This window comes from Aquarana catesbeiana, linkage group LG08 (assembly GCF_042186555.1).
Source record: "Aquarana catesbeiana isolate 2022-GZ linkage group LG08, ASM4218655v1, whole genome shotgun sequence".
NCBI lineage: Eukaryota > Metazoa > Chordata > Amphibia > Anura > Ranidae > Aquarana > Aquarana catesbeiana.
The window spans coordinates 99,820,959-99,836,182 of NC_133331.1; the positions used below are offsets into that span (position 1 = coordinate 99,820,959).

The 15,224-nt window shown below is 41.4% G+C and overlaps 1 protein-coding gene across 4 annotated transcripts in view; it reads left to right on the forward strand.

Annotated features, from left to right (window-relative positions):
- The window catches only part of ATE1 (arginyltransferase 1), a 154,684-nt gene that overhangs the window by 32,088 nt on the left and 107,372 nt on the right, over window positions 1-15,224 (forward strand). For 2 of the 4 annotated variants that reach the window (XM_073596226.1, XM_073596224.1), the window contains exons 6-7: window positions 5,161-5,381; window positions 10,985-11,113. In XM_073596226.1, coding sequence (XP_073452327.1) covers window positions 5,161-5,381; window positions 10,985-11,113 — 350 coding nt within the window. The remainder of the gene's footprint in view (window positions 1-5,160; window positions 5,382-10,984; window positions 11,114-15,224) is intronic. The other 2 variants (XM_073596225.1, XM_073596227.1) reach the window with 1 other exon arrangement.

Consider the following 15,224-nt stretch of genomic DNA (forward strand, 5'->3'; position numbering starts at 1 on the left):
TTTTTTTTTTTTGGACAGTGTGGAAAGGTTCCATTACTATTCTATATTATTGATCTATCAAGAGGCCCCTATATAATACCCTCATAAACATCAACTGCTCAAAATATTATAAATATATTATCACAATATTATATTAATAAAATATTATTAATATATTAATTTAAAATGTGGACTGAGGTTGAATGTTTGGTCTCTGACACGGCATTGTCACCCTCAGACGTTTATTAGGAGGAAGCAATGTACTCTGCTACAATTACAAGAGAAGAATGAACTACCACGCAGTTTCTTTTATAGGTTTCTGCAACTGCTACATGGCTTGGAGACACAATTCAAAGTGTATCTATGGTCAAAATGTAAAAGCATATATTCATTTCCACATTGCATTTCAATTATTTCTAGCGTACTCCTATTATTCTGAACAATATTGAAGTTTGTAAACTTACAAAATGTGAAGCATCCCCACACATTTGCTTCCTTGAATTCTGTGATATTTAGTATGCCTTGTGCGTAGTGTCACTCATTTCACACAACCTGCATTCTGAATAACAGCGGTAAACCCTGCTGTCAGCTGATGTCATAGAGCCACTCTAGGTTCTGGAAGGATCTCAACTATATTGTGATCCACCCAGATCACTGATTTACAGCTCTCTTTGGCTCTCAGCGTGCATCTGACAACCAAAGCGAGCTGCGCCTGCCTCCTTTCTAGACTGAAGCTCCAGTGAGTGTTGAGGGAGCAGAACAGAGAGTGGTGACTGACAGTTACTGCTCTCAGCTTTGAGAAGACAGAGCTGAGCGATCGGCGTACATGTGATTGCTAAAGTCTTGGGCTTAGAGCCGGCGGGGACTGAGCTTTGCTGGGAACAGTCTATTTTTACTAGCTTTTTTATTTCCTTGTGTCTTCAAGATTTCACACTACATCACTGCTAGAGCTGGTCTCTACAGTGAAGCTAGGCGGATTTCCTCATTCTTTTATTAAACTGCTCGGGCAGAGCACCAGGAGCTACCATGTTGTTTGCTCTGCTGGGCACCTTTTTGAGTTTCCTGCTTTATGCCACTTTTATTGCAAAAGGGGTCAATGCTGAGAGACTGAGCACTGACATTTGTTGGGTAGAGTGCTGAGCGCCATTCAGCACAAGCTTCTCCTGGGTTGGAAAGTGTCATATTGAACTCCGATCTCTGGCCTGTTTCTTCTGCCTGTCTGCAATGACTTTGGTCACATCAAGCCATCCAATCTATATTTTGTGAGTTCCTGAGGCATTGCCTCGTACCCTGAGCCTAGCTGCATCACCACCACCCAGTTGCGATATGTTTTTATCTAGACACAGGGAGGACTGTCCTCCTGTGAGTAATGTAAATACCTTAATGGGTCCTGGATCAAACATCACCCCTCCTCCCTATCTTCGCTGAGAGCTTCCTGGTTCTATTCCCATTTGGAAAGGAATTTCAGTGGTCTATGCCCACTGAAGATCTGCCAGTGATCCACTTTAACAAGGAAACCACTAGGCCAGTAAAGGGTGTTCATACCTTTTTAAAGGATTTCTCTTTTAAAGCTTAGTTTTTGCTGGCTGAGCCTGTGTTTTGCTACATTCTGGTTGTGATCTTAATCTATAAAACTGTGGTGAAAAAGGTTCATTGCCATAACGGGAATCTCTGCACTGTAGCAGTGGAACCTTTTCCTGATGGAGCATGTAAAACAGCTTCAGCTGTAATGACCTGCTGGAAGCATCTAAGCTCTCGTGTGGGTCTGTCCATATAAATGTGCTGAGCATTTTAAGGTGCTGGCTCTTGTTTGGTCTTTTGAGAGATGACATCTCTTTGGTCCTACCCTTGACATTATCATTAAGGATGTTGCTGGAGATCAGAACATTTGTCTGCCTCAGTCTAAGGAGCCTAAGTAAAAGTCAGTCCCATCCCTCTCCTTTACCTACTCCTGGAGCAGGTATGACCAGATCCTCTAAACCTGGTTCTCCAGTCATCTGCAAGGTTGGAAACTAGGAACTTGCTAAACCTTCAGAGAGACTTCATCTGAAACCTACACCCCCACTTTTTAATGTGGAGGGGCAGTTGTTAACACGTTTGGGCCCTCGAGTAGTTGCCCATCAGGCATTCAGGTTTAGAGACTACCCACGTTGGTTTTGCAAACTAATCTGTCACCTCTAACCTACCTCTGCTCCTTTGAGGGTCTCCTGAACCCAGAAATTTCTGATTGGCCACAGGAACCTTGTCCCATCCTGGCAACTGTCCTCTTCTTCAGAGCAATCTTTTTGTTTCCCTTGGTGCGCCTGAGGGCCATCTGTTGGGCCTGGTAGCTTTTGGCTCCAATACCCCTTTCTCTCCTCAGAGGTACCTCCTGACCTATATGGCCAGATGGGTCATGCACAGTGTTAATTTTGTCAGAAAATTTTGATTTAGTCTTAGGACTAAAATGGCATTTTAGTTTTAGCCCCATTTTAGTTTTCTGCAATTGTTTGTCGTATTTAGTCGACTAAATCTCCAGTACATTTTAGTCGACTAAAATGTCCTACGTTTTAGTTGACTAAAATCTCCAGTACATTTCAGTCGACTAAAACTCATTTTAGTCGTCTAAAATCCAATGTGTGTAATTAAATTGTAATGCATTAGTTAACATTTCTCTACAATTTCCAAACTCTTTATATACTGCTGGAGTGAAAAATCTAATATGTCATTTATTATGGTATTGAACATGACTACAGATCAGTGCTAATTTTGAAGTCAAATTTTAATTTAGTTTTAGTCTTTTGACTAAACTGCCATTTTAGTTTTAGTCGTATTTTAGTCATCTTAGTTGTTTTAGTTGTATTTTAGTCGACTAAAATGTTTTCATTGTTTTAGTCGACTAAATTAACACTGGTCGTGCACTTGCAGATCACTGTCCCCTGCACACCTAGTGTTCCTCATGTTGGCTTCAGTGTCTTCTCATGGCATCCATTTTATCTGGTTCTTTAGTTAAGTAGTCTACAGCATGGTTTCCCTTATGTTAATCCCCTCATTTGGTCAAGGAGTTACCCTTTTTTTCAACCTTTTTCAGGAGAGTCAGGTGAGGGGGGGCTTCCTCTTTGAGGCACCTCATATTTCTTATTTGAACAACCTAAGCTCTCTCATCTCGCCACATTGGGAAGATCTTGTCATTGGAGAGTTCTTATCTCCTAGACAGGTTGTTTTAGGTGGGAAAGTAGCCCCCCCTGCTCGATCAGATCTGTTCCCCTCACTATTTGTTGAGATCTACATGCTATCTCCTGCTTACTCTTTGTGTAGTTCCATTATACCTTCTAATTGATCATGCTGCCTTCAGGTGATTAAATATGGTCTACGTTCACACTTTAAAGTTACTTCTAAATTAGTCATTCTTAGCCATAATTTCTGGATGGTGCTCTCTCTGGCGAGGTGGATATCTGTCCTGGCAGTTTCTCCAAACATGTACTGAATTTCTGTTGTGGACCTTGTGAACAGTTTAACTAAGGCTTTGAGCCTTCTCTAGCCTGTAGAGATTCTGATCTTTCCTTACCAGGACATCCTTCTGTTCATTGGTTTGATCCCAGTCCTTGGAGTGGTGTTTCTTCTCCGTGTTACTCACGCTTAGTCTGTGAGTCCTTTCCTTTTGAGAAATTTTTGTTTTGTTCCACCTCTTGGTTGGATCAGATTGACCAGTTCCATGTTTTCAATTTTAAGAGGTTACCCCCATTATGTATCTTCCTTACTAGTGTGCAAGTACCCTTGTCGTCTGGCATTGGGCTTGGTTCCCATGCTGTTACCACCTGGTCTTGTCCTCATCCAGTGACCGTTTCAGGTGTTTAATCTCGGACAGCTCTTGAGATGCATGTATTCCCCTGTTTTGTTCACATTTGGACTGTTAATAGTCTTGCCCATCCCTCAGTTGGACTGCTTTTGGACTTCTCAGAAGTATATGACTTCCTGTATCCTTAGATCGATGAAAGAGAAAATATGATTTTTGTACTCTCCTTATTAGAACGGCAAGTTGAATATCATCCTGGCTTCTTAAATCTTGGAGTATACCTAGTTCATAAAACTACTGCAACAATTACAAAGCTAAATAATGTTTAATGCTAACCTAATAGAATTTCCACAGTGTAGTACTGAATTGCAAGCAAGCTCTACCTAGAGAAATGCTATTAATTCAGTGTTGCCCATATATAAGTTGACCTACGAGAGTAGAAACTGTCCCCCAAAAATTCAACAAATTCTGGTTGGTTTAGATAGATGCTGAGGGACAAGACGCACCTGGAGGAGTCTGATTAGACTCCCCCTCCAACCCTTTCTTTCCCCTCTGACCTGTTATACTGCCAATATCTGACTTTGCAACCTGAGGTTTTCTCAATGCTCGGAATGGTTGCCTTGATTTGGGTTATGTTATCTTTTCTCTCCTGGGTACACACAGTGACTACTGCTGTTTTAATGAATGTGTCCTACTGCACAATTATACCATGCCTTACTTATTTCATACTTCCACTGAGTGATATCACTGTTCCTTTATGATATAATGTATTACAATATACTAACTACATTGCTATTGACTGCTGCATTGTTGGATGTTACTTGGAAATCCTAATCAACTTCATTTCTGTTAAAAAATAAAAAAATTGCAAGTGAGTACTTTTAGTTAGGGCTTTGAGATGGAGAAGGTGAAAACACTGGCCACTGCAGGAAAATCTCTCAATTAGAGTCTATAGCAAACATGTGCGTAGATGATATTAGTGTGTCCCAGAACCCAAGAACTCTGTTGTACAAATGCTGCCCAGGTCCTGTGGTTGATTACTGTCCCATACCTTACTTTGGGGCTGAAACTGTGAATGACAGTAGTCGTTAACCAGTAGTGAGATTCTGGAGGGAATGGGCTGCAGTTCTGAACTATGGAGGCCCACTGCACGGCAGCCATGCTAATTTAATAGGTTCACTGCTCACTGAATCACTGTCGTGCAATGAATATGCAGCTAATGAAAATAATCAAATGTATTTAGCTTAGGGGCAGTAATTGGCAAAGTACTAAGCCATTTGATCAATATGTAAATCAGGCAACTAGCCTTTTCAGAATTAGAGATCAACCATGGCAGCCTTCAGGAGATTTTTTTGCGTTGTTTGTATGTACCGCATCTTAGTGGGCTTTATTTTGACACATAACAGGTATAGGTGCCGATGCCAGTAAGCCACCTTGCAGGAAAGCCAAAGACATTCGTAAGGACCGTCGCTTGAAAAAACTTCAGCTTCAAAATTCTGATCATGCCACGTCCTCGGGCGAAACTGTCACCATTCCAAATGCATCAAAGCCAAATACAAATGGTAGCAAGTCACTGGAGGAATTTCTTATTGTGGCGGATCCAGAGAAAGCATCACATCGGCTTGAGGTACGGTGTTCTGTGCAATGATTTTGTAAATAGTTGCTATATTGTGTGAACATGTAGTGCTGTAGCCCTCATAAAGCTTATTTCATTGACCAGGGCAATGTTCAATAAAGCACTGCAGAAATTAAATTTTATTACAGTGCATTCGGGTAGTATTTGAGAAATTGTGATCACTTGGTGTGGTTTACTGCACATTGCCGTTTATGTTATCAAAGAATTCTCTTAATGCAAAGAAAACGTGGATTTTTTTTTTTTTTTTTTTCAATTCTGTCCAAGATAAGGCATCGAAAAGCTATACAATTGTCAAGAGTCCAAAATGGCTTGGCTATAGGTGCCCACCCAGCTCTGAGTGTGATCGTTAACTTCCTTAGACAAGTTGAAATGTTTTTGTTCGGTTTCGTTTTGACCCCAGCCACACGGGGCGGACTCTATTGGAGACTGCCTGCTTAGTGGGGATCAGGCGGATGGCTGATCTGTGTCCACTCCACTTATGCAGAGCAGACACAGACACAGGCCGCTCTCCTCTATTAGTGGTCGGATGTGAACAGGGACCACCAGTCTGTTTACACCTGACTGCCATGCGATCTGCCAGACTGATGGGGAAAGGGGGCATGCAAAAAATGTATATTGTGCTTTACTTGCTCTGGGTCAGTGATTCTAAATGTATTAGATTAGCATGATGGCCAGGATACTATCAATTTTAGGAGGGGAGGTCAGTAAAGACAGTCCTCAAGTGCAACTTTCTAATGCTTTGTGATGTATTCCCTGTGTTTGCCACCAGGGGGCAATATAGGATCACATTAGACTACTAGAGCATCTAACAGTGTCAACTAACTTTTCTACATTTGTTCAATTTTTTTTCTGGATTATAGTCAATACTTTAACTGTTTGATTTGATAATTTTACTACCCTTGTTTTGCATGCTTCTTGATTGTAAAATTATATCCCAAATGTTTCAAAATATACAGTGTGTTATAATATTGTGTGGGAAGAACTACTATACAGTAAAACCTTGGATTGCGAGCGTAATTCGTTCCGGAAACATGCTTGTAATCCAAAGCGCTTGTATATCAATGCGAATTTCCCCATAAGAAATTAATGGAAACACAAATGATTCGTTCCACAACAATTTATTCATAAATCCTTCAGTTTATAGTCCATTTAAAAAGATTATAGCAGTGTGATAGGTTGTGTAACCATAAAATGTTCATTCACAAATGGAAGCCTCCACAAGAGGATTGGAAGCAAAAACCAGCAGGGGCTACAGAGTATAAAAGAGAAGAGAGGCACCTCTAAGTGTAGCAATATGGTTACATTTAATGAAGGTACACCTCACATGGTTGATGATAAAAGGGGCACATTTAAGTATGCAGGCATCGGGGGTAAAGCTGTCTGCAATCGGAAAGACCACCCTGCAGTAGACCGATCTAAAAGCGAGGCTTGAACCAATCGTGGAGTGCAGCCTGGAAGGGACGACATCAATGGTGGTGAGAAGGATGGTCTATGTGGAAATCTTTACCCCACATGCCTGCATACTTAGATGTGCTTGTTTTAATCATCAACCATGTGAGTTTCTAAATGTTGTACATTCATTAAATGTAACTGTATTGCTACACTTAGAAGCGCCTCTCTTCTCTTTTTTACTCAGTTGTGACATAATGCTACTTGTATATCTTGCATATCAAGTCAAAATGTATTTAAAAATTTTGCTTGTCTTGCAAAATGCTCTCAAACCAAGGTATTACTGTACTTCTTCAGTAAGGAAGAGCGTAAGGTGTAGTTACTCATCATCACACACACACAAAAACTGGCTGCTCTTAGGCCCCTTTCACACTGGGGCGGTAGGGGGCGTCGGCGGTAAAACAGCGCTATTTTTAGCGCTGTTTTACCGCGGTATTCGGCTGCTAGCTGTGCGGTTTTAACCCCCCGCTGGCGGCCGAAAAAGGTTTAAAACCACTCGTACAGCGCGGCTATAGCCACGGTATTGCCGCGGTATAGCCGCGCTGTCCCATTGATTTCAATGGGTAGGAACGATGAATACACCACTCCTTCACCGCTCCAAAGATGCGGCTGACAGGAGATTTTTTTCTTCTCCTGCCAGCGCACCGCTTCAGTGTGAAAGCCCTTGGGCTTTCACACTGAACAAACAGCGGAGGCTGTTTTGGGGCGGTTTGCAGGCGGTATTTTTAGCGCAATAACGCCTGCAAACCGCCCCAGTGTGAAAGGGGCCTTAGTTAATGTAGATTGCATTAGAGAGACCCTGTTACCAGGTTTTTGATAAATTGCAGGGAAAAGCATTAATGCTTATCTGCAGTGTTCCTTTCCATAAACATTTATTCACTTGCACTGTGCATCTGAACTTGCTAGAAAATTTGTCTACGTGAAGAGTCAATGCCCTAGCACAGCCCCCCCTCCCCCCTTCTTGCATGTCATAGCCCTCTTCTCTTCTGGGAGTGTCTAATTACTGTCTGTGCTGGCCCCCACTCCTCCACCCCTTACTTTCCTACATAATCCAGAAGGTGATACTTAAGGCTTTGTTTGGTTAAAATAAAAAATTGGTTATGCTTTTTTTGCTCTGTAATATTCTTGCACAGAAAGATCCCTTGCCTCCTCCTCTGGCAGTGCCCCACTGGCCTTATCCACTCTTCCAGGTTCTTTAGCAAGCAGGGTGATAAGGAGATACCCATGCGTATGCTCCGGAGTCAGGCTGTGTACGTTCATAGACGCACACGGAGCTGGTAAACTACGCCCCTGCTCCCTCTTCACAGGAGATTGACTGACAGCAACAGGAGCCTATGGCTTCGCTGCCCTCAGTGTCTCCTGTAAAAATCAGGAAGAGCACGGCTGGAGCTGAGACAGCTGGAGCATTGACGGGAGTCGGGTAAATGTTTATGGACAGGGGTGATTAGGACAAGTTTGGGCACAACATCGCACGACCGCGCAATTGTCAGTTAAAGCGATGCAGTGCCGTATCGCAAAAAATAGCCTGGTCAGGAAGGGGACAAATCCTTCCGGGGCTGAAGTGGTTAAAGACCCATTTCAGGATCCATACTTTCTTGTTTCCCACCCTTCCTCTGTCTGTCTGTGTACAATGTTCTGTGCACTCTAATTCTCCTCTACCCTGCTCCAAAACAGAATATTCCTTAACTTGTATGGTCCGTGACATCATCAGTTGAAATGCTCCATGTTAAGGCCGTCTGGAGGAGGATTCTGGACTGTTCCCTTTGTCGCACACTTTCAGAATGTAATGTTAAAAGGAAGTGCAATGGTCACCTTTGCACTTATAAGAGACATTCCCTCCATGTTCCCTGATGTATCTGGCTGTTTGTGTACCTCCCAGGTGCTTATGTTGCATACAAAGGCTGCCCCAACCTTTCTTTATATGTTCATGCTCCTTGCTTTGTGAAGATTACAAAATCAGAAAGCTGAAGATCTGTAAAGTAAGGCTCAATTCACACTGGCACGACTATGCCAGGCGACTTTGACGCAACTTTGTCACAACTTTAAAGCAACTTCAGGGAATGCCTGTGTAATCCTCTTGTAATGTCAGATCCAAATCACATCAATTAAGATGAGGATCTGACTTGGATGCGACTTCTATTCAATTCTGTGGGCTGAAATCGGACAGAAGTCGGTCCAAGGTAGTGCAGGTACCTTTTCTAAAGTCGGACCAGTTAAGACGGCTCTCATAAGGAAACATTTATTTTTACATGTTATGCGACATGAGCTCTCAAAGTCAGAGCACACGTCGCACCAGTGTGAACTGGGCCTAAGAACACAGATTGAAAGGTAAAAGATAAAAAAAAACAATAACAATGTTTACTTGGAGTGGGGCTTTAATGTAGCAGCTTGGAGGTAAGGTTGATGAGGGAATACTATGGACTGTCACTTGGAGTCTGTTGGGGCTGCTGACATCACATCCAAGATGGTGGTGCCCAGAAGCAGTCTCTGGGCTTTTGAATGTTTACAGGTAAATTTTACAGGTAAATAACATTGTTAAAATACGTAAATGCTTATTTAATTTTATAAGAAGATATTTGTTGACATTTTATTGTCTAGTCTCTTTAAAGTTGACATTTTCTGCATTCCCTTTTTTACTATATTTTGTATATTTATGCTTTGTTCACCTGAGGAAGACAGACAATATAGATATTAGCAGGAATGTTTGTATCATACAGAGATATGAAGCTAATTATAATCTTTGCACTTGTATTACTGTTGATGTGAATCTGCTAAACTCTTCAGGTAGTCATTAGTAAATGCATGCTGGCTAGTAATTGCATCTGTACCATGCTCCACTGTTATATTACGTGGCCACAAATCTTCCTATTTAGCTGTGCATGGCCATTTTTTAGCACTTTCCAGCAGCTTATTAATATTCTGCATACAGTGAATTGTTAATATATTTTATTACTAATAGGAATCTGGTAATCCAAACTTTTCTTTCTTATGGTAGTGACTCTTGGCTTCAGTAAATTGAATAAATATGAAACAAGTTATAGCACCTTGAAATACTTGTGAATACTAAAAATCGCAATATTAAAGTGACACTAAACAATATTCTTATTCTTCAAATCCTTTGTTGTTGTGTTTTTTGTCCTTGTAAGGTCCTCTGTGAGCTCCCAAATCTTTTTTTCCCCCTCACCTCTGTTTGGAGCGAGCAGTGCACGTTAGCTGCGGTCATGAGCACTGCTCTCTGCACATCCCATAGTCTATCTTGGGAGCGAGCAAGAGCCAATGGCTATGTTCCTACATACAGTGGGACCATAGAAAATGAATGTAGCCATTCTCTAATGGAACCTTGGATCACAGTAAAAAAACAAAACAAAAACCTAGGTTTAGATGAGACAGAGTAATAGAAGGTACTTTTTTTTTTTTTGCGTTAGGAATGCATACTTTGATATAATTTTTAATTTTCTTAAACCAGAGTTTAGTGTCACTTTAATGTTTGATAAACACCTGCAAGATATATTTCTCCTAGCTAAATGTTTTAGGTAGTTGTCCCTGCATAGAGTAGCTAGAGTGTCATTGCATATCATCTATTATTGCCCGTATTTCATCTGTTATGTGATTCCCAGTCATACCTGTCCAGGTCTACATAGCCAAAGAGAGAGTCAACTATTTCACTCAAAGGTGTTGCTGCCATTGAGATGTCATACTTTAATTTCCAATGAGTTCAGGTGTTACAGGTGTTTCAATAGAATCATCTTTCTACAATATTTAACTAATATTTTGTATTTATCGATTTAGCAAAGCTAAAATAAGATTATAGGCAAAGCTTAACAAATCGGGACAGAAGAGCCTTCTAAGTAGGTGTCCTAAGTCTATCTGACAGTTTATTCAAGCTCAGCATTTTTAATGCTTAGGGTCCTAACCAGCTGCCTGTAGGGTTCGTTGAACCCCATTTACTGTTTACATAGGGTCTTTAGAGCAGAGGCTGACAACAGGAAATTGGACTTAAATTGAATTTTAGTTTGTCTTTCCCTGATTTAAAGACTAAGGATAGGTGTTTTTTTGAATATAAAATATTTGTTCACAACTTTGGCTATGATTGTACTGGTGCTATAATCCCATTGTCTTCTCTTTTTTTTCCACTCCTTTTGAAGGTAAGACTTGTAAGGTCTTCTCCTCCTAGCCCCCAGTTCAAAGCTTCGTTTCAGGAGTCTTACCAGGTGTATAAACGCTATCAGATGACTATTCACAAGGACCCACCTGACAAGCCCTGCATAAGCCAGGTCAGACAGCAAAAGGATTTTCCAGATCTTGCAGAAAGAAGCACTCACAACACTATAACTCATACTTGGGCTTTTAGCAACCTAACATTTTCATGTTTTAGTTAAAGTGTAGCAAAAGTACAGCATAGTAGAACCTTGCTTTTGTACATTTAACTTGTTATCAAAAATTGGTTACCATTTATACAGCACCGCCAGCACTTAAATCCATTCACAAAACCTTGCTAGAGAAGCCAGTGTCTTAACTGGCTCCAGAGACTTGGGTACATCATGTGATTTGCCTGCAGCCACTCGGGCCACTGTATCATGTATCTCAACTGTACACATACTTGCTTTTGCTGGATCTTGTACTTAGCCATGTGTTAGCAGGAATCTGCAATGTTCAGGCTGAAAGGCCAAGAAATCTAAACAGGATCTTGGTGTTCAGCTCAAATAGACCTTGCCATTCTATGTTTCTTTACACTGGGCATTGACCCAGCCGTATTAATAGCTGCTTACCTGCAACAAGAGAATGTGTGCTTGATTCCACTGGCTTTTTTTATTGACAATGTGCTGATGCTGAGTTTTTGTGTGAGTCTAAGATGGCACTTCAGGGTTCACGAAAGTGCATAATAGACTAGAGAAAGTTCCTGGTGCAATTTTGATCAAGTTTAGTTTTATTGTGTTGTGTTGGAAGAGGTGGAATTTTAATTTGAGTAGATTTTATTAGATAAAGGTTGAGCAGATGTATTAAAAGCACACAAAATGTTTTGGACTTATTAGCGAAACCGAGAAAAAACAAGAGCCGTTGCTTATAATAAGCAATCTTTTTGTGTATTGTTATTGTGGACAAGTTAGAAATTGGAAGGTAAAATTCAGGTACTTTGGATATCATTCTTATCTGATCCATTTTTCCTAATTCATCCTCTTTTTTTGTTTTATTCATCTCTATATCACGAATTTGCTTTCGTTTTGTGTGATGTTCACTAGAACTCAAGCAGCTTGAATCTGGTTGCTGTGGAAAATGGTTGAAATTGTGTTCCTACTTTTCAGCTTTCTTTTAGAATGAACTAGACTATGGTTTCTCAGCCAGAGTTCTGTGGAACCCTAGGGTTTCTCCAGATTTTGCTAGGGGTTCCATGAGCAATTTCTGACTCTCAGATAAGTTCCCACTGATTTATGTATTTTTAGCAGGGGTTCTGTGAAACAGGAAAGGTTCCTCTGTGTTGGAAAGGTTGAGAGAGGCTGAATGAGCCTTTTAGGTGTTATATTGGCCATATACATAGACACTTTTCTATCAATTTTGCCAGCTTTTTAACACCCAAACAATTGAATGGGTTAAGGCAACTTTCCAACATTTCTGCAATGTAAATACAGTACATTTTGTACAGTACAATGTACAGTTTACATTTTTTATTAACTTTTATCAAGAAAGGAACATGAGCCATCAAAACTCCAAAGTGGGCCCGGAACAGAACCTGTGGCACTGAGATCTTGATGCAAAACTCCTAGAAATATAAGAAGCCAGTGAATGATTTGGTATGCCAGATTCCAACAATAACATATTTCTTTTGGTTGATCTGATCCCTTAAAGCAGGGGTCTCCAAACTTTCTAAACAAAGGGCCAGTTTATGGTCTTTCAGACTTTAGGGGCCTGAAATAGGGCCAGTGGGAGTAGAAAAGTGTGGGTTTACAATGCCCTATTTTTTGTGTCAGTGGAAGGAATTGCCACCTTGCTGGTGTCAGTTGGAGGACTAGTGTCCCATCGTTGGTATCAATTAAAGAAATTCTGCCCCATTGTTGGTGACAGTGGGAGGAATTGTGCCCTTTTTTGTGTCAGTGGGAGGATTAGTGCCCCATTGTTGGTGTCAGTGGAAGGAGTAGTGCCCCATTGGTGTCAGTGGGAGGAATAATGCCCCATTGTTGGTGTCTGTAGATTGAATAGTACCCCAAGGGCCAGATAAAAGCAAGCAAAGGGCCACATCTGGCCCCTGGGCCGCAGTTGGGAGACCACTGCCTTAAAGCAGCTTTTTCCTTATAAGCTGTTTGGCTTATAACCATCTCACTGAGCGGTGAGCAAAAATTGCTTTACTCTACATCACCCCCAGTTATTCCTCCATTGGGTGCAACCATCTTGTGTCTCACAAAGCACAGACAGGGTTAAGCATAGCTGTGTCAATCATAGCCTGCCATAGCAAGAACACCTATGCCCTTCCTATGACCGTAACATGTCACTGCTCAGGGCATACAACAGCAGCAGGGGGTGGGGGCTCAGTGGATATGTACGACGATAAGGGATTAGCTGTTGTAGTTTGCTTAGGTTGTGTGTTGTGGGGAAAGAAGACTATGTTTGGAACAACTGATGAAGTGGCTTTTGAAGTTATCACTATGTTTAAATGCTTTGCGAATGCAAATATTCACTTTAAATAAGGCAGACTACAAAGGGTATATGTCTGTTTTCAACTTGATGATCAAATGTATAACTAACGGACAGTGTGATACCTATACTTTGTGTATGGATTTCGTATTCCTAAATTTTTGCTTCTAACCTCATTTTGAGGTAAACAATTGTAGGAAAAACAACTTTTGGCGCTCTTCTTCCTTGAACTCATCTAGGAAATAAACTTAAAGTGGTTCTAAAGCTAAAGCATTTTTTATCTTAATGCATTCTCTGTATTAAGGTAAAAAAGTTTTTAGGACTTGTGGTGCCCCTCCCCCTTTTAAACACTTGCCTCACTCCTGGATCAGTCCTGTGTCTCTCTCTCTCTCTCTCTCTCTCTCTCTCTCTCTCTCTCTCTCTCTCTCTCTCTCTCTCTCTCTCTCTCTCTCTCTCTCTCTCTCTCTCTCTCTCTCTCTCTCTCTCTCTCTCTCTCTCTCTCTCTCTCTCTCTCTCTCTCTCTCTCTCTCCAGGTAGCGGCCGGAGCCATTGTCTCCTGTTACCCTCAGTCAAATTCAGTGAGGAGTGGGCGGGCTGAGCCACATTGTGTGTGTCAGTAGACACACACGGCCCGGGATCGAGCCCATACATCTGCCCCCATAGCAAACGACTTGTTTTGGGAGCAGACAGCGCCGGTGAGGCAACCCAGAGGGAGAGGCTCCTGAATGCTCTGTGCAATACAATTGCACAGAGCAGGTAATTAAGAACATTTGGTGTTTTTGGTTAAAAAAAAAGAAAGTTCAGAACCACTAATTGTAGATATTGGAGGGAAAAACCTACAACATTGAGTTGCTCCAACAGATACCCCAGAAGTGGCGTACCAAGCTAGAAGATATAAAGGTGTCTATTTTAGTCATGAACCATGTGACAGCATTCATTTGGAAATATTCATATACAGTGGGGAAAATTATTATTTCATCCCCTGCAGATTTTGTAAGATTTTTTTTATCATAGGTGTATTTTAAAAGATAGAGACAGAATATCAAACAAAACTCCAGTAAAAAATACAAATACTGTAGCTGCTGACTTTTAATATAAGGACACTTACCTGTCGAGGGAGCCCACGATGTTTGTACCCCTAGTCCATCGGCTCTGGGTGCAGGCATCACATCCTTACTAAGGGAAACAGGAAGTGAAGTCTTGTGGCTTCACAGCCTGTTTCCTACTGTGCATGCCGGAGTCGCGCTGTGCTCTCTGAATGGTCCCACTGTCTTCTGGGACCTGTGTGTCTTCCAGAAGGCAATGGGGGGAGAAGGAGGAGGGGCCAGACATTTGCGTAGATCACCGCAAAGGATTACGACGATCTTATGAGGAAGTGGATACCTGGTTTTGACGGGTATCCACTCCCCCCTAAAGGTGCTAAATGTGGCAGCAGAGGGGGGAGGAAGCAAACAAGCTAAGCTTCCCCTTTTGGGTGGAGCTCTGCTTTAAGGTTTCTTGTCTATCGCTTGCCAACTCGAAGTTTCAGCTCCCTCCATAAATTTTCTATAGGATTGTAAAGGTGTTCCAAATTCACATTTAGCCTCTGAAAAAGTTCATAACCAGTTCAAGCATGAGCACTGGTTAAAACAATTGGGCATTGTTGAGAACTGGAGACTTAGCAAAAAATATGTTGGGAAAATTGGTGCCACTGATTGGTGATTCTGTCCTGTTTTTCCACATAAATGATTTGTATATTGCAAATGTTGCAGCTTTCTG